The 19,016-nt window shown below is 56.1% G+C and overlaps 1 protein-coding gene across 1 annotated transcript in view; it reads left to right on the top strand.

The window, feature by feature from the left end:
- TBC1D22A (TBC1 domain family member 22A) overlaps nucleotides 1-19,016 on the top strand; it is a 261,290-nt gene that overhangs the window by 4,460 nt on the left and 237,814 nt on the right. The window contains 3 exon segments of the mRNA XM_070453523.1: nucleotides 16,648-16,704; nucleotides 17,881-18,108; nucleotides 18,110-18,216. Coding sequence (XP_070309624.1) covers nucleotides 16,648-16,704; nucleotides 17,881-18,108; nucleotides 18,110-18,216 — 392 coding nt within the window.

The raw sequence follows: 19,016 nt of genomic DNA on the forward strand, positions 1-19,016 counted from the left end.
GGGGAAGCGTGGGGGCCGTGTGACCATTGCCGAGGGCCGGGCTCTGGGGGACAGTCATGGGGCGCAAGGCCTGGAGGCGGGGCTCGTGGTTGCGGCAAGGATGAGGGGGGGCTCTCGGTCTCTCCTGAGCGAGGGGCCTTCGGAGGATTCTGCCCGAGGCATGGCCTGGCCTGCATGCCCTGTCGTGGGCGGACCGGGGACCAGTTAGGAGGCACGGGGCCGCTGCTCCTGCTGTTGGCCTTGGTGTTCTTGCCACACGTAACCTTAAATGCCACGACGAAGCCCTCGCACACGGGTGTGAGAACACACGCCACCCTTTGGCCTGGCGCCCCTGCCCGTCGCCTGGCCAGCTCTGCTGACAGTGTGCAGGGCGACGTCTATAAGTGAGGGGGCGCTCAGGGCCCCCACTGTGGGTGGAACTCCGCGGTGCTCGGCTGGGGCCGGCCCGGAAGACGGTTCAGTGTCCCTGCCCTGGTGGCCGTCAGCCTTCTGCGCTCAGAGCCACGAGGGGGCCCGAGCGGACGGGCCAGCCTGCTCTGCTGGCCCCGCAGGCCACTGCAGTTGCAGGGAGGCGTGTTGAGCAGGTAACTCGTTGAGAAAGCGCAGGGAGCATCTTCCACGTGCCAGGGACCGCGCTGAATGCTGAGCAGAGGGACATGGGCCTCGGGTCCGGCGAACACCAGATGCACAGTCGGTTTGCAGGGTCCCCCGGAGGAAGTCTCGCCTAAGCAGGGACCCGGGGCTGGAAGAGGGGCCAGCCTGGCACGTGGAGGTGTGGGTCAGGGTCAGGGCATTCCTGTATGGAGACTCGGCGGAGGTGAGGCGGGGACGAGTGGGGCCTGGAGAGGACTTGGGTCCTGGCCCCCATCACTGAGCGTGAGGCCCCATTGTCCTCCAGAGAGCGGGTTCAGGGCCTAGGCTGTGACGGGCCTCGCAGGGGTCGGTCACTGATGGGCGGGGTGCTGGGGTTGGGGTGACCCCTAGGGTTCTGGCCTGAGGAGGGCCGTGTGGTTGGCAGAATGATCTGCCCCCCCCCCCCCCCGCCCCCCACGTCCTCTTCTCCAGAGCTTGTGAGGCGTCAGTCCCGTGGCAGAGGGGAGTCAGGGTCGTGGGTGGAGTTAGGTCGCTCACCAGCTGCCCTTGAGATGGAGAGGCTGTCCTGGAGCTCCTGGGGGACCCACTGTGGTCCCAGCAGCTCTTAAAGGCGTCGGAGGCGGGGCCCGTGGCTCTGTCTGATCTGCGGTTGCTGGCTTTGAGGATGTAGGAGGGGGCCCTGAGGCAGGGCTCGTGGGGGCTCTAGGAGCTGGGGGCCTCCTCTGCTCTCGGCCAGCAGGAAGATGGGGACCTCGGTCCTGCATCTGTTTGAGAACAGTTCTGCTGACACGCCGGGTGAGAGGGAGGTGGGTCTCCGAGGGTCGCCTCCAGAATGACTTTAGTCTTGGGGGACCCGCCCTCCAGAGCTTTGGGATGATGAGTGTGTGTTGTAAGGCAGCAAGCTTGTGGCCATTTGTTCCCGGAGCTGCGGGAAAGCCCCGTGGGGGCGGTCAGGGGTCAGGGAGATGTGCTGGGGAGGCTGAGTGGGAAGGCTGGGCGGGCTGGGCCCTCGCTGGTAACCTCAGCAAAGCGTCTTCAGTCGTCAGGGCCTGGGACTGAGCTGGGAGGGGTCTGCTGTGTCCTCTGGGGTCCAGGAGCCATGGGGAGGCCCTGCCTGTCTCCTCGGGGGTGCTGAGCTGCGGTCCCCCAGCCCCCGGCCTGAATTTTTATAAACTAGGGTGTTTTTCTTGCTGTGCTTTCTGAGCGGCTGTTCGGATTGTCTGTCTGTCCCTGTTTTCCTGTCACGGGGAGCCTGGGAGTCTGTGCTCTGGCAGCAACTTTGTGTTTCAGGGGAGTGGGTTTCTCTGGTTGCACCCCCCCCACAATGTGAATGGAGGTGGTCTTGCTCTGATGAGCGCTGTGGACACACCTGAGGGTGGGCTTCTGCTAAGTATACGGTTTGTTTTCTAGTGTCACGTTTTATGTTATTAAATGCCTTTTATATTGTCTGGAAACATTTTGAAAAAGTTAAATTTAAAGTGAAAATTTCCCTCCCTCCTCACCTTCTATTTCTGTCTAATGTAGGAAATCTGGACCCTTTTGGGTTAATCTTTAGATGAGAATAAAAGTGACTTAAAGAAAAATAAATCCCTGATGACTTTGGACTTGTTCTTTGTTTTTTAAACTTTTTAAAGACAAGAGCTGGAGGAAGTATTTCTCTCCTCTGAGCATCGTGATGGTGCGTGGTGGTCGTGGGTGGAGATGAACAGGCCAGGCGCTGGGCCCGCATCTCCCCACATCTCACTTCTCCACTCCTGGCTAAGAGCAGCTCAGAAGAGGGAGGGCTCGGAGACCCGGGCCGGGGAGTGGCACCCCCACCATGCCCTCTGCGGCTGCTCCGTCTTCTCTGCCCCGGGCTTGTCCCCTTCTCAGTTGAACACAGGCACGTGAGGACTGGCGCGGGCCCTCTGGGTGTAGTGGGGTCCCAGCCTCAGAGAGGCTGTCTGCACCGGCAGTGCTCGACTGGAGGAGTGCCTGGGACTGAGCGCCTGGTCCTCCCTCGGGAGGAGTCAGGGGTAGTGGCTGTGAACCGCGTCCCCAGGCGGATGTTGCTTCCACACCCCGGGGGCGAGGCGGAGCCATGGACGAGCGCCGCCTCTGCCAGGCTGTGGTCCTCACAGCAGCGGGACGCTGCGCGATCCGTGATGGCCTGCACCTGAGCTGGTGGCGGGCCTGGCCCCAGGCTGGGGTCAGGACCTGGTTTCTTGCCTGCTGACTTCTTCTCTCTGGGGTGGACGTCCTCCTCAATTTTCCAGGGGTGAGGGGGCAGCTTTTAGGCCCCCCGACGTCCCCCCCACAGAAGGGAGGCAGTGGACCAGGAGGCCCCGAGGGGGCGGGCAGCCTGGGCTTTTCCATTCCGGGGCCCGCACCACAGGGAACTTCCATGCTGACTGCCTTTCCTCCTGTTCGCTCTCTGATGTCGGTTCCTCTTTGGGGGGGATTCCAGCCTGAGCGCTGCAGGTGAGGGGTGCATGGAGCTCTTGGTGAATCTAGTTAGAACAGTCGTGGGTCCTCTTGCCGGGGTCACGAGAACTCAGGGCTGAGGCTCCTGTGGTCACTAGCGTGGCCAGGCACGGGGCCCTGGGGCAGACCCTCCAGGCGCCCGCTGGCTTGGGACTCAGGCCTCTTGGCCCAGGGCAGGGCCCTTTCTGGCCATGCGGCCCCGGGCGATGCCGGGCTCCTGGCCGCCTTAGTGCCCTGATGGCCGTGGGCCCGTCCCCGGGCGCCCCTCTGCCCCGGAGGTCTGCAGCTCACTGGTGCCGGCAGAGGGCGGCGGCGGCCCTGCTGTGTTCTGCGCCCTTGAGGTTGACTGTGCTGTGGGGTCAGGCCGCTCCGCGCTCCTGAGATGTGCCTGTGGCCGCCCGCCTTCCCCCTGCTCCCTCACACTCCTCGCGGCGGGCTTGCCACGAGCCTTCTTCCCGTGAACGTTTCTGCTAGACTCGGAGACAGAGTGTAGGCAGTGGAGGGACAGAAGAGGCCCTGGGCGGTGTGCGTGAGGGGGTGGCGAGCAGGCCGGCCCCTGGCACAGGGCGTCCGAGTGCCCCCTGAGGGCAGCACACAGACCCGCAGGCGTGGGGGAGCCGCCTGACTGCCCTGGAGGCCGGTGCGCTCCCTGGTGGGGATGGTGGCCTGGGGTGGGAGGTTTGGAGGTCCTGGTGGACCAGAGACCCACTTGACATGGTGGGCTTCCAGGAGGCAGCGAGGGTGCTTTCTGGATCGGTTTTCTTGGAGAGGCCGTCTCGGAAGGGGTGGGTGTGGGGGCACTAGACCCCGCCGGCGGGTTCCAGGGGGAGCCGCGAGGATGCTGGTGGGCGGGAAGTTGTACAGACGGGCGAGTCTGATGCATTTACCCGTGTGCTGCCGAGGGCGCCGTCCAGCGGGGGCGGGACACCGAGGCCTGGGTGTGAGGCCTGGCGGTGGGGGCACGGCTGGTTTTGTGACCCGAGAATGTGAGGTGGTGCGAGTGTGCTTGGGAGCCGGAGGTGGCTCAGCCCGGAGGCAGCTATGTGCGCGTTCCCGGGAGACGCGTGTGCTTTCCCATGTGCTGGGAAGAGGGAGGGTGGAGCGCGGGGCTTTGTGGAGCACGGAGGAGTTGGATCGTTGGATGGGCTGGCAGGAGACTGGAGAGAGGAGGGGGCACAGTGCGAGCCTGGAGCAAAGTCAGGAGGAAGGGGGTGCGGCGGAGGCGCGGGGAGGAGGGAGGTGGTGATGCAGGCTGCTGGACGGTCCTTTCCCCTGTTGATTTCAGAAGGCGTCCCCTCCGCGCCCCCACCCATCCGTCCTTTCTCGGTGCTGCGTGGCACGTGGGGATCGTAGTTCCTCTCTGACCAGGGGTCGATCCCTGCATTGGGAGCTCTGAATCGTACCTGTTGGACCACTAGGGAAGCCCCTGTTTTTTTTTTAATTTCTGATTTGGAAATTTTGGCTGCAGTGGGTCTTCACTGCTGCTCACACATCCTCTCGTGGCGGGCAGGGGCCGCTCTCACCACAGTGAGTGTGCTTCTTGTGGCGGAGGTGTCTCTTGTTGGGGAGCACGGACTCAGAGACGGGCTCAGTCGTCGGGGCGCATGGGCTTAATTGCCCCGTGGCCTGTGGGATCTTCCTGGACCAGAGATCGAACCCACGTCTCCCGCATTGGTAGGCAGATCTTTACCACTGAGCCACCAGGGAAGCCCCTTCTTGCTTTTTGATTGAGACATAATTGACGTATGACATTAGCTTCAGGGGTGTAATGTAAGGATTCAGTATACGTACAGATTACAAAATGACCCAGTGAGTCTGGTTAACATCCATCACCATGCAGTTACAGACTGTTTCCCTTGTGATGAGACCGTGTGAGATTTACCCTTAACAGCTTCCAGGCCTGCAGTCGAGTCCTCCTGACTCCAGCCCAGGCTGCGCGGTAGTGGCCTGACGGGTCCTGTCCCTGGAGGCCTGTTCCTGCCGACCCCTTCACCCCTGCGCGCCCCGCCCCGCCCTGCCCTGCCTGTGCGTCCATCATGTTGCTGTTTTCCTTTAATTGGAGCATAGCTGGTTTACAGCATTGTATTTCACACACTGGTTTTTCATGGGAAGAAACATTTATTGCTAAAATCAAGGGAGGGACGAGTTTATTGTCAGAATCCTCACTTCTAAGATGTGTTGGAGCCGTCCGTGACGTGGCTGGCTGGCTGACTCAGTGACTGCCCACCTCTGTTGGTGCCCGGGACCCTGAGGAGTGTGACAGGAGACAAATCCAGCCCTTGTGCAGGGAGCTGGTGGCCCGGCGGGGACAGGAGGCGGCTGAGAGCCTGCGGGACTGGGCGGGCGTCACTGCTGTGTGGCAGGCGTGGGTGCTGATGGTGGCACAGCCCCGACCCCTCCGGTCTGGGTCCCGTGGGGCCACGTGGATCTGCATGCGACTCGGCGGAGGGGTGGTGAATTTTGTGCTGTCATAATAACGGTGCTCTGCGTGTTTTCCTCTGAAGCCCTCTAAAGTTAGTTTCCTTGGAAAACTTACCCCTTCTGAGCATGTTTTCTAAATCTGGGGAGCATTGCTGTGGTTGGAATGAGGCTGATGGTAAATCAGTCACTAATTTAGTTCATGTTTCAGAAAACTGCTGTTGAGCCCAGAGGAGACACGGAGTGATGCCTGTGTTCGCAGAGGGGGGGTTGATGAGCCGCAGACCGAGTCACTACACGGTTTGCCTGTTCACTCCATGAATCCGGAATACAGGAGGCAGCTAATCGTAAACATGGCCGTATAATTTTTCATTTATTTTATGATGCTCAGGCCACCGCGTCTTGAATTTATTCCTTTTCCTTTTATTTCCTCTCACTCTTTGTCATTTCATTCACGGCTGTCTTCACCCTCTGCTCTTTAACCTTTAATTAATGAAAATAGGAGGCTGTTCTGCTGTTGTCCCGTCAGTTCTGTTTCAAGGCCGGGCCCTTGGTGTAGGGGGTGCAGGTTCAGGCTAGAGAGAAGTCTGCTGGGGCGCGCAGGAGGCACTTGACTTGTCAGGCCGCGAGGCTGGCGCCGTCGCTGTCCCCCTCTTGCCTTCAGCCCTGCCCGCTGAGGTGCGTCTCCTCCCTTCTCCTCCTGCGTCCGCGCGTACCTGCATCCCGATGCTGTCCGCAGCCCCAAGCATCTCCCCTGGCACCTTGGCAGTGCCAGCAGGCCGGCCTGGAGCAGGTGCTCAGCGGGACGTGTTGAGAGACTCGAGAGGGGCGGCCTCGGTGGCTCTCAGCGGCTGAGACGGCGCTGTTCCGCGGCGCGCGTGGGCAGGCCCGCAGTCTTCAGTCTGTCTGTCATTTCCGGAGGCTGCGCTGGGCGTCTGTCGTGGGGCGAGGGTCCTCTTGTCGCAGAGCACAGGCTCAGGAACGCGCGGGCGTCGGTAGCTGTGGCACGCGGGGTCTTCCCAGACCAGGGATCGAGCTGGTATCCCCTGCATTGGCAGCTGGATTCCCAACCACCGAGCCACCAGGAAAGTCCCTGACTGAGTTTTTTAAAAAGCTTTCCTGACGCAAGCTGTCAAGGCAGCCAGGACAGAGCCTGGGGGGTGGGGGCTTGGCCCCCGGGGCCTGTCTCTTTCTTCTGGACGTTTGGCGTCAGCCCAGGTCTCCAGCCCGTCCTCCTCCAGGGCCCCGCCCGCCCGGGAGCGCCCCTTCGGGTTCTTGCTTTAACCTCAGCTCTTCCTGCTGTCTGCCCCTCGCCAGTGGGGGCGCTTTAGCCACACCGCCTGTGCCTCATGTGGGGCTCTCGTGGGAGGCACTTCCCTTTGGGGTCCTTTTCAGGGCTCACGGCGGGCATATGTCTTTGCCAGCCTTTCCCTGGCCCACCCTGTGCTGGGCTGTCCCCCGTCTGGGCCCTGCCCTCTCGCCTCGCCGGGAGCCCCGGTTACATCACAGGCCTGGCACCTGACACCTCCATTAGTTCTCATTCATTTCTTCCCTCTTCGAGTCCTCCTTGGGTGCTCAGGATGTTTGTGGTCCTCAGGATGTTGACAAATGGGACCCAGAAAACCCCGCTCCTGGTCCCCACGGTTGCCTGCTGGTAACAAATTAGTCCTTCTCAAGTTTCACTTAAAAAATTTTTTTATTTGCCTGCCCTGGATCTTCGTTGTGGCCTGCAGGATCTTCGGTGCCGCGTGAGGGATCTTTGTTGCTACATGCAGACTCTTAGTTACCGTAGGTGGGGTCTGTTCTCACCAGGGGCTTCCCTGGGGGCTCTGAGAGTAAAGGACCCACCTGCAGTGAGCAGACCCCGTTCGATCACTGGGTCGGGAAGGTCCCCCGGAGAAGGGAACGATTGCCCACTCCAGTGTCTGCGTGCCTGGAGAACTCCATGAACAGAGGAGCCTGGCGGGCTGCAGTCCATGGGGTCACAAAAAAGTTGGACACGACTTAGTGACTAACATCTTGTGTGTATTAAACTCTTCACTGTCACATTAATGAATTTCCCCATCTTGATTCGTTCCTTCACGTTTGCTGTGGCTGGCATTCTATTATATGCATGTATTTCAGTTTTTTAAGTTTATTATTCAGTTGATAACGGGCATCTCGATTTTTCTTAACATTTTTTTCTCTCTGTGGCTTTACAGACGTTGCCGAACCTGTCTCCCTTATGTACTTGTGCAGTGATTTCTCCAGTGTGTAGCTGGCAGTGGAATTGGGTCACGTTGATCTGCATTTTATAAGGAATCATTAGGGTTCAGTGAACTGCTTCAGTGTTTTAAAGCAGTATAATCTATTAAAAAGTTTATGGGTTAATATATCTATTAAAGAAAGATTTCATTATCTGAAATGAGGTAGGTGTGTTAGTTGCCACTTATTCTTTAAGAAGGGGTTTCGTTGAAGCCTGTTTTTCTCTTTCATGATGAAAGACCAAATAGAAATGTAATTTTAATAAGATAAGATGAGGTTCCTTTTGGTCTGAGCTTGAACTTTGTTGGAGCGTTTTCTGCTCAGTGATCACAGGTGTTTGCTGGTGAAGAGTTCGTGGGTTTCCTGCTGTCCTGGAGGGGACGGGGCCTGTGGTAGGTGGCAGTGCTCGGACTTGGGGAACCGGACCTGCAGGATGTGGGCTGCTGGCGATGAGCTCTGTGAACGCAGAGGGGCACCATGGAAGAATGCAGGTGTTCATGTAAACATTGATTGCTAATATTGGTAAATACTGTCTGTCAGTCACTTTGCAGTGTTCAGTGTGCCATTAACAAGGCTGTCTCCTTGTGTATACATTCTTATTCCCGTTTCCTGGATGAGGAAGGAAAGCTCTGAGCAAGTACTTGGTTAGCACTCTTACCACCTTGTAAGTGTTGGGTCTTAAACCCAGATCTTTGGATTCTGAAAACTGGAAGCTTCTCTGCGGGTCACAGAGACATCCTTGGAAATTTCGGAACAGGACCATGACAGGTGGGTGGTGCTTGACCTAGGCAGGCTGAGACTGTTTCTGGCAAAAAAAAAAAAAGAAGGCTTGGGGTGTCACTGGGAAGTCTTGAAGGTGGGGGCCTGAGCCCCTCAGGCATCTAGCAGTTGGGGCAGACCATCAGCTGGGACCCCCGCCAGCCCTGGTAGGTGTGTGACACACACAGGGCTCTGTCCCTTTCTGCCGGGAGAGGGTGCCGGGAGAAGACGTCTGTCTGCAGACCGAGAAGGGAGCTCTCCCCAGGCTCCAGATCTGCAGGCGCCTCCATCCTGGGCTTCCCAGCCTGCATAGCCATCAGATCTTGTTTATAAGCTGCTCAGTGCGTGCTGTTTGTTACAGCAGCCTGAATGGACCGGGGCAGTGGGGTGGGCTTTTCCAAGTATTGTCTTCAGAGCAGAGCCCTCCATAAGGAGAAAAGTGTGATGTTGTTTTTATTGTTAAGTCCCACAGTCATGTCTGACTCTTTGTGACCCCATGGACTGCACCCCACCAGGCTTCTCTGTCCGTGGGATTTTCCTGGACAAAAATACTGTAGTGGGTTGCCATTTCTGTCTCCAGGAGATCCTCCCGGACCAGGGATCAGATCCATTCTCCTGCATGGACAGGCAGATTCTTTACCACTGAGCCGCCAGGGAAGCCCTTAAATGTGATGACTTAACCTTTAAGGCTCCCACATGCCAGGAAAATAGATTTGCTCCTATGTTAGTTTCCTATTGCTGCAGAAGCAAATTACCACAAGCCTCCTGGCTTATAACAACACACATTTATTACCTTACAGTTCTGGAGGTCAGGTCTGCATAAGGCCTCCCTGGGCTAACACCACGGTGTTGGCAGGGCTTTCTGGAGTCTTTAGGGCAGAAGGTCTCTCCTCACCTCTCCAGCTTCTCAAGGCTGCCCGCACTCCTCGACTGCAGCCCCCTTTGTGCACATTCCCAGCCTGCCACGCAGCCTCACGCCGAGCGTTCCTCCTCGGTCACGGCCCCCTGACCACAGGCGGGGAGGCTTTCCTCTTGAGGACTTTGATGAGATTGAACCCACCTGGATGATGCAGGCTGCGCTCCCAGGCATGTGCCCCTAGTCGCGTCTGCAGGGCCCCCTCTGCCATGTTCCCGAGTCGAAGCTCACACTGCTTGCTGCTCGACAGGCCAGTAATCCAGACGGGTTGCTGGGACAAGGAGCAGTGACCTGAATTGGAAAGCCAGCAAAACGAGAAGATGGTGGGTTCCTGCTCCAAAGAACCATTGTGCCTGAGCTAGAATCCGGGCTCCTTTTATACTAAAAGAGGAGGGAGCAGAAGTCAGACACTTCCTGGTTCCCATCAGCCTCATCAGGGGGTGTGTGAATTTCCTCCTCCTGCTGCCATTCGCAAGTGGGCCTGGTCACCAGCGTTCCTGTGAGCTAGTAAAGCTGAATGCTCGTTCCGGGGAGGCAGGGTTCCCAGAGACAGCCGTTATGCGTGGTTTAAGCTTATCGGCGACCGCCCTTTCGCGATTCACTTGTGAGAGAACGAAGTCTCTTCTGTTACAGGCGCCACTCTCAGCGTCCCTCCCACGCTCCTGCGGGTCAGGGAGGTAAGGCGTTCCGCTGAGCGGAGGCGGCGGATACACCTTAGCGTCTTTAGGCAGTCCCTTTAATCTACAGCTGTTTGAACCAGGGAAACCTCTTGGCACTTTGTCTAGTTTGTAATTGAACTTTTGAGGTTTTGCTTCCAGTTCCGATGGATACCCTAAATTCCTGTGCTGTTTGTTTGGACACAGTTACACAGGTTGGCCGCCGCTACTCCAACTACAGTGGAATCTGCTTCATGGATGGGCAGACCTGTTGCAGGCAGCCTCATGAATGGTGTAGAGCCCAGCCTTTTAATATGATTTGCAACCACTAAGCCTTCTAGCACTTGGATTCTCCTGTCTGTGCCGACGGTTGGAATGGCTCCTAAAAGGGCTTCATTTAAGCCTGCTTCTGGGAGCCCCTGACCTGTAACAGGGCAGTTGGTAAGGCCTTAGCCCAAGTTAAAATGTCTCGACATTTTAGCGACGCTCCTCTTCAAGGTATGATTCATTTTCTTGGCTTTTCCTGTTGACTGTGGTCTCCAGGATGTGAGTTGTTTTAGTGCCTTGATTCGAATCGGGATGATTTCCCCAAGGAAGGCTTTAACCACTGCAGACTGCATCCAGGTGGGATATACTTCCACCCATCCTGCAGGTGCCCACAAATACCAGCAGGTTATCTGAGATGTTACAGTGTGAGGCACGTGAGTCAAGTCTGTTTTTCAGTCCTCGGTGGGCAGGTTCCTCTGTGTTGAGTCCCCGTCTGGGGAGGTCTGCCAGTGGTCTTTGGGTTATGTTTAAGACCCTGGGGGAAAGAGCTCTGTCTGCTTTTCTGGGATTTTCATGAGCTCCATCTGTAGGCTTAAAGCGTGTTCTGGTGGGACCCTGATGTCAAGCTGTTCTGGTGAAAACTCCAGGGGGAAATCTGTCAGAAGGTAATCAGCTCACTCCCCACATCACGCCTGAGAGAGGCTCTCATCTTTAATTGTTCTTCTGTTTTAGCAGAGGCCAGTCTGTTCTCCAGTGTTCCTCCTCCTCACAGTGGGTGCACTGTTCCAACAGGACTTACTTCTCCTTAGAGTTATGCCTTCCAAAAACCCAGTGTCACTGCCAAAAAGCGGCTTTTTGTTTAGCATTTCTCTCTCGTTGTTCCCTGTTGAATACTTTATAAAAGCAACATCTACCAATTGAGAAGGGTTCATTCCAAATGTACCAGCTGATTTTTGCAACTTCCTCCTGATATCTGAGGCACTTTGCCCCAGAAGGTCAAATTGACCATGCTAGTGTTTTCAGGGCCTTGGGATCTGCTTTAGTATGATGTCTGTAGGCCCAGTAAATTCTTTGCAAAAGTTCAGAGAGGTCTTCATTTGTTTGGCTGAAGTTCTGAATATTGTTCAAACTCTCTTGCTTTGGTTTCCCTTTCCAAGGCCCTGCCAAGACGCACTGATAAGTAGGGGTCTAGTAAGGGCCTCTTCCCTAACTGGCCCCCAGTTTGGTTCAGCTCTGGTTGCTGCCAAGGGGCCTTCAAGTGTAGCGGACCCTCATCATAAGGAGGGTTGTGATCTTCCCATTTAACGAAGTCTGAGAAAGCCAGCCCGCTGGTGGTTTGCATTTAAGCCCCTACGAGGTAATGATGTAAGGGAATCGCCCTGACTCGGAAGTGACTCCTGGCTCAAATTAGATGCCCTGTTGGTTCTTAGATGGCGATACTCCACCAAGTCCTTATTCCCTAGAAACTAACACAGGATTTTCTAACTGGTTCTTATGGGGCGCAAGGAGTCCTGGGCCCCTGTGTCAGGAACTGGGGCTTGGTAGAAACGGAAGGGATGGGAAGGGCAGGTATATTGGCATAACAGCCAGAGCGGCTGGGACATCTGGTCAGCCAGAGGAGTTACGGTTTGAAGCACCAGGCCCTCACTCATTCCCTTCCTTCTATTTTCCCTGATGTAATAGCACAAATGGCTTGCACTTAACGGTCATTATTCTTCCCTGCTTTTTCATAGAACAACATCGACTCAATCAGAAGCCACTGTAAAACCACAGATAACAGTGAACAGAAACTTGATTACTCCTGTGACAGACAACCAAGATAATTACTAAGATTATGACTGATATGATTTGCCAGGATTTTAGGAGTTCCATATAATTTCTAGAATGTGTATTTAAATAACGTTTACCCATGTGATACATTCTAAGGATGTTTCATCACCACTCATCTGACAGTGCCTCCCCTGCAATTCAAACACACCCAGTAAGCCCAAGTAGTTTAATATTCCTCTGAGATGGAGAGAAAACAAATAATTTGAGGTGTTCCAGGGACCCTCTGGCAAAAGTTAACTAGAGGTCAGATGAACCCTACTTGGAACTTGATCTTTGGGAAGTTTGTAAAAAAATATAAAAAAATTTTAACCCGTGATAAGAGATCAATGGCACATAGAGCTCACTTAGAGAAACAGTTATCAAAAGCAGTTCAATATTTTAAGAAAACATTGTCCTCTTAGAGAACCAAAAATTCAGGTTTTGTGCCACTTTACCTTTAAGATTTTAAGTTCAGTCTTCCTTCTAAGTTGTGAAAGTCTGGATCATCTAGTTCGCCATTCCCAAAACATCATTCCCATAGGGTTTACTCCAAAGCCCTTGGCTTCATTTACCTTTGTTGACTTAACAGCTTTGTCACATTGTTATTTTTCTTGATGACAGTCTTTGTAACAGGAATGAGGTATTATTGTCTAATAAACCTAGGTATAGTAAAAGTATTATACTTGGTGTTGATGACTCTAAAGACATCTGTATCAAACCAGCAAGCTTAAGCAAAACTTTCACACCAGATACTAATTCAGTACTGAGTATTTCCTAGATCATGTGAACCTGAAACTCATTCTGGCCAGTTTTTTATATTTGAGTATTCATGTAAGCAATTAAATTTCCTTTAAGCCAACTAAATAGTTCTTTTACAAATTAACCTGGTTGGTACCATACCTCTAACACATGTACAAACATGCAAATGCTATAACCTCAAAAATTTTAACTATGAATCGGGTACAGCAGTGTGAAACCCATCCGTTATAAAAGAGTGGATTCAAATTGAGCTTCTAGCAGATGGGACAAACTAGGGTCACATGTCTACAAGTTAAACCCTGTTACTAGTATTTATGGAAAAGACACTTCTATTTCTAGCTTTCAGTGGAACCAAAACCTCCCTTAGGAACCAACCCTCTGTCTTCTCAGAATGTCTCACTCTTGGACAAAAACAGACAGGTTTTCTTCCTTTTCTCCACACTTGATCAGTAAAAGTTAAGTATCACAAAACTGATTTGGCTGTAAGTGGACAAACAGTACCGAACAAGAGGAAACCAAAAAAACCAAAGAACAAGCAGAAGCCTGAATAAACCCTCTTTTGGTCTTGGAGTTTTACATATCCCAGCAACACGGGAGACGTCAGTGATGTAATTAATGCGGCGAGAGTGGCAGTCCGCAGTGCACAGAGCCCCGAGGTAACCCTGCCCAGACCCCAGTGGGGATCCTGACAGGTGCCACGGCCCCCTTCCTCTCACCCGTGGGTTCAGAGCTGTGCTCAGATCCTGGTCCAAAATGCACCCCAGAGGACTTTCTCCAGGGATAGTTGTCACACTCCCTCTTTTTCAAGACAGTCAAACCACAAACGGCACACCCAAATGGTGGCATCCCAGACACCAACCCGCCGGCTCACAAATGGGGTACAAGTCCAGCACCTCTTTTCTCTCTCCAGCAGGGTGCCCCACTCAAATACAGCTACAAACCAAATTGGCTTACTCTAGAAAAACAAGCTCCAAACGGAGAAGAAATAGTTCCCGGTTGTACACACCGGAGCTACTCACCCTGGTGTATGGAGTCCGCGTGGCTCCCCAGTTTTGGCTCCTTGCTCCAGCTGCCGAGTGCTGGGGCGGCCGGTGCTGTTTCAGGGAGCATTGGGGGGTGCGGATCCTCGGGACCAGTGGTCCAGGCAGCTTCCAGGGCCCTCCTCACCCGAAAGCTCCCCAGCCAGACTGGCTGGGCACGAGCAAGCCAGGCTCCTCGATGCGTCCCCCCAGGTTTGTTAGTCCGAGCTCGTCCTGTGCGCTGCACTACAGGCCCCAGCGAGCGGTTGGGGAAGGAGAGACGACTTTGTTCGGAAGTCAAGCAAACCAAGAAGAACGTGAGTGTACACACCACTCCCAGCCTTGCCTGAGTTAGAATTCAGGCCCCTTTTTATACTTAAAGGGGAGGGCGTAGGTCGCACACTTCCTGGTTCCCATCAGCCTCCGGAGGGGATGCGTGAGTTTCTGCCTCCCGCAGTCATTCACAGGTGGGCCTGGTGAGATGGTTCCTGTGAGTGAAACAAAGGTATTTTAGCCTAACGCTCATTCCCTGGGAGGCACGGTTCCCAGAGATGGGCCATTATGTGTAATTAAAGCTTATAGGTGACATCCCTTTGGTGATTAACTTCTGATGGTACACAGAAGGCTTTCCCCGTTACAGTGTGCGGTGACACGTTCACGCGTGCTGGGGTGGGAGGTGACGCGTTTGGGGCCCTCATTCTGCCCACCTCACTGCCTCAGTGACAGAGTAGTCCTGTTTACAAAGAAGCTTTTACAAATCAGTGAGATAAGGGTGGGCACCTCTTAGAAATGGACAGAGTTCAAACAGGCGGTTTATAAAAACACAGATGGACAAAGGATGTTTCAAGATGGCTCAGCCTCCCTAATAATCGGCAAGGTACACGATCAGCATCTATATACACCCCCCGCCCCCCAGTCGAACAGCAGTGAGCTCTGCAGTGGGCCCTTGATAACGTGGGTTTGAGCCGCGTGGGTCCACTTACAGACGGGTGTTTTTCAGTAGTAGATACTGCAGCCCAACACCACCCAGGTGGCCTGAAGCGGGCACGCAGAACCGCAGATCGGGAGGGACTGCGGGTCCGGAGCACCGACTGGATATCACTCAGACTCCGCCGTGCGGAGGTCTGCACCCCACCCTCCACGTTGGTTGGGGTCAGCCGTTTACGCCATTGATACACGTGTATCCTTTGTGTCCTGCCTTCTCTAGGACTTTATCTTCACGAAGTTATATTTGCGGGAAAGTGTTGTCCCCAGCGAAGTTTATTGCTGTTTTTATAATCACACACAGTTTTAAACAAAGAGTTCACAATCAACATTGGTGAAACAAATTACCCTGTAACCATAATGGTGGGGCGGTGTGAAATTAGAGGTGAGGTTGTCCAGGGAGACATGTTATTATGATTTTTAAAAACTTAGGAAGCTTGGAAATAATTGCAGATTTATGGGCATTGCAGAGAAATGTCTGGGGAAACCCCTTGTGCCCACAGTGTGAGGTTTTAAAGTATAAATATGCTGCATGTATCTTCCATGTGTATCACATGATATAAAGTACATGTATTTAGAGTGATGAACAGTAATGCAGGGAAATAGTTGTGATACTGACATATTACTGAATAAACAAGATAGGACTTCATTTTGTTTTAAACGCTTAGAAGACTTCATCTGTGTACTAAGCTCCTCCGTGTCTGTGTTTATCTTTACGTACACGCACCCTGCACGGAGGAGGAGATGGCAGCCCACTCCAGCACTCGTGCTTGGAAAACCCCACGGACAGAGGAGCCTGGCGGGCTCCGGTCCAGGGGCTCGCGCAGCGCCGGGCAGGACGGAGCCGCTGAGGGCACAGGCGCCTGCGAGGCTCCGCCTCGGCTCACAGAGGCGGTCTGCTCCACTGGACCACAGCGGTCAGGACTCTGCCTGCCCGTGGCTTCAGCAAACAGGGGCTTGCTTATTTCATGCCATGGAAGTCTAGGGAGTGGTCCAGGGTTGAGAGCCAACAGCCCCAAGCCGCCGGAGTCCCGCTGTCTTCCACCTTCATTCTAAGCCCCGCGTCCGTCATGAGGGGCTTCATTTCTCATGTTTGTTTCTCATGGGGCAGGGTGGCCGGGCCCCTCTTGGCCTCAGGTGTGTGTTCTGAACAGAACAGGAGGAAGCTGAGGGTCAGGGTCGTACCTGCCAAGCCTCTCTCCTCCGCCTCTGCGGCTGGCCCTCTCGGGTCCCCTGGCCGCCCCTGGCCGGGCGCTGGGGGAGGAAAGGGTGTGCGTTGGGTCTCTCAGCTGGCCAGCACGCCACGCGAGTTCTTCTGTCCCCGTCTTTTTTTCCAGATCTGCTCTGATGAGCACAGACTTCATAATGAAACCACGTAGTCTTTTAACAAAATTGTGTTTGTAATTCTGTATTCCGTCTCTGGGCAGAGTGGTGCCGGATGAGAGCTTCCCGAGGGCTGTGTCTGGGTCAGTCTTTTAGGCCAGGAGCAGAGGCTGGCCGATGCCCCAGGCCCTGTGGTGACGCCCTTGGGGCCGTGGGTGCCTCACTGAGGCCCGTTTGCCGGGAGGTTGCATGCCCTGCGTGTGTGTGGGGGTGGCCTTGTCCGGCGTCATTCCGCCTTCCCGACGGGCCCTGGGGACTCTGTGGTGGCCGGGGTTGCTCCCTCTGGCGCCGGTTTGAGGAGCTGGCCTGCTCCCTGCATCCCTGGGGCCCTGTGAACACCGGGAGAAGCTAATTTATCCCCTTCCTTTCTGAACAGCATCCAGCACGTGTACGGCGCTCAGCACCCGCCCTTCGACCCCCTGGTCCACGGCACGTAAGTGACCTCTCGGGCTGCGTGAGGCTCTTCTCAGGCTGGGCCTGGGGGGTGTGGTGACCCCCCAGCTCCCTGGAATTCCCAGCAGGGAGGAGAGTGCCCTTCACTCAGCCAGCACGAATCAAGTAATTGCTTTACGGGAGGCGCTGCTGGCCTTTCACGGCCCAGCCTCTGAGGGGGCTCCGTGCAGAGGAGGGCAGCCTTTGCAGGGCTCCCGGGGGCTGGGGTGGGGCCTGGTGCACCCGTGAGCTTGGCTCTGGCCCTGGCTTCTTGGAGCATACTGGGGGCAGCAGCAGCAGAGAGAGAAACTGGACGTCGTCACCCAAGTGAAACCTTCGGTGCTGAAAGTAGTGTGCCAGTCGCTCAGGCGTGTGTGAGTCTTTATGACCCCATGGACTGTAGCCCGCCAGGCTCCTCTGTCCATGGACTTCTCCAGGCAGGAATAGTGGAGGGGGTGGCCGTTTCCTCCTCCAGGGCACCTTCCTGACCCAGGAATTGAACCTGGGTGTCCCGCACTGCAGGCAGATTCTTTACTGACTGAACCACCTGAGAAAGGGCACCTTCAGAAGAGCAGAAAGCCCCTGAGAGAAATTTTTTTCACTTCCTGTAGCTGATGCAGGTTGAGTGACACCCTGTGTTCCCTCCCGCTGCCTGCGGCTTGCTGGGCCTCTGTCTGGGTGCCTTCTCCAGAGGTGGGTGCGGGGCAGGGGTGGCCCTGGAGGACCGGGCGTGTGAGGACAAGCTCCCGACACTTGGAGCACGTGTTGCGTGCTGACATGCTGTGCGGGATCCTTCAAATTGTCCCGTATCCAGACCCGCCTGCCGAGGGCCCGTGTCCTGCGAACAGTCTCCCCTGCCCGCAGCCCCGGCTGCTGCCTCTGGAGGTCTGCGAAGGTGTTGGGGCGAGAGGTTTGCGGGCGCGGGGCGTTGCTGCATGTCCTCAGACGTTGCTCTGCGGGGCAGAGGCAGCGTGACTGTCCCGAAAAGCCTCTTCTCCTTCCTGACCCCTGCAGTCCCGGAGCTCCGTCTCACCCTGGATGCCTCGGGCCGCATTTGCTCTTCCACTTCACTCTCAGCTCTCTTGTGAACCTGTCCCCCTGGGGGCTGGTCTGAACCGTCCCGGGGTGACCACTCTCAGCCTCCAGGGTGCGAGTACAGACCGCTTTTGCTTTGCAGCTTGCTCAAGGCCACGCCCAAGGCGCCCACCACGCCGGTCAAGGCCAAGCGAGTCAGCACCTTCCAGGAGTTTGAGAGCAACACCAGTGACGCCTGGGACGCCGGCGAAGACGATGACGAGCTCCTGGCCATGGCGGCTGAGAGCCTCAACACCGCGGTCGTCATGGAGACGGCCCACCGCGTCCTGCGCAACCACAGCCAGCGGCAGGCGTGCCCCCAGCCACCCGGGGCCCCGGAGCCCTCGGTGGAGCCCTTGGCGGAGCCCCCCGAGGCCCCCTGGCGGTGACCTGCGGCTGGTGAAGTCCGGCAGTGAGAGCCACGCGGCCTGTCCTGGAGGTGGGGGCCGGGGGAGAGCGGGCGGGCTTCGGAAGGAGGCCTGGAGCCCTCTCCCTGGGGAGGGGAGGGGAGGGTCCCAGCCCTCGGGGGCTCGGAGGTCCAGTAGCCGCGGGGCTCCTGGTCAGCAGAGGCAGCTGCGCTTCCTCTCGTCCTCCTGGCTGAGTGCAGCTCCCTCCAGACGGCGTGGCCAGGCGGGAGCTTCTGTGGGCCGCTGGGGGACCCCGCCCTTCTCAGGACGCCCTCAGGGGGCATTTCCAGCCCAGGGGCTGGTCCAGCCTCGTGTTCAGGGCTGGATCTCCTCCCGGCCAGTTCCGACAATCCCCCCCAGGTCCCCGACATGTGGGCTCAGCGTCTGCAGGGTGGGTGCTCTCTGGAATTGCCAGGTTCCGATTCTAAAGTCTGCGAGGTTAGCTCTTGCCCGTGTCTCCCGTCCATGTGCCTGGCGCTCTTTGTCACTTTCGCTCTCTTTGTGCTGGAGGGGCTGAGACATCAGACAACACGGCTGTTTAACCTGTGACGGCTTAGGCCGCGTTCTTAGGGCGTGGGTGCCCCGGGGAGCCCTTGTCGCCTGGAGCGTCCGTTCTGGCGAGGGGATGGACAGCAGCCTTCGCGTGACGCGTGAGGAGGCCCGGGTGCTGGAAGGCGGCAGGTGCCAGGGTCAGAACAGGTGGGGCGGCCCCAGAGCAGGGTGGGATGTGGGCTGAGATCCTGAATCCAGTGGTCAGAGTGTTCCCTGGAGCCGGCAGTGTCAGGGAGGTAAGGGGTGACTGTGGGGGTGTGGGGTCTGTGGTGTCAGGCAG

This window comes from Odocoileus virginianus, chromosome 23, assembly GCF_023699985.2.
Source record: "Odocoileus virginianus isolate 20LAN1187 ecotype Illinois chromosome 23, Ovbor_1.2, whole genome shotgun sequence".
Classification (NCBI taxonomy): Eukaryota; Metazoa; Chordata; class Mammalia; order Artiodactyla; family Cervidae; genus Odocoileus; species Odocoileus virginianus.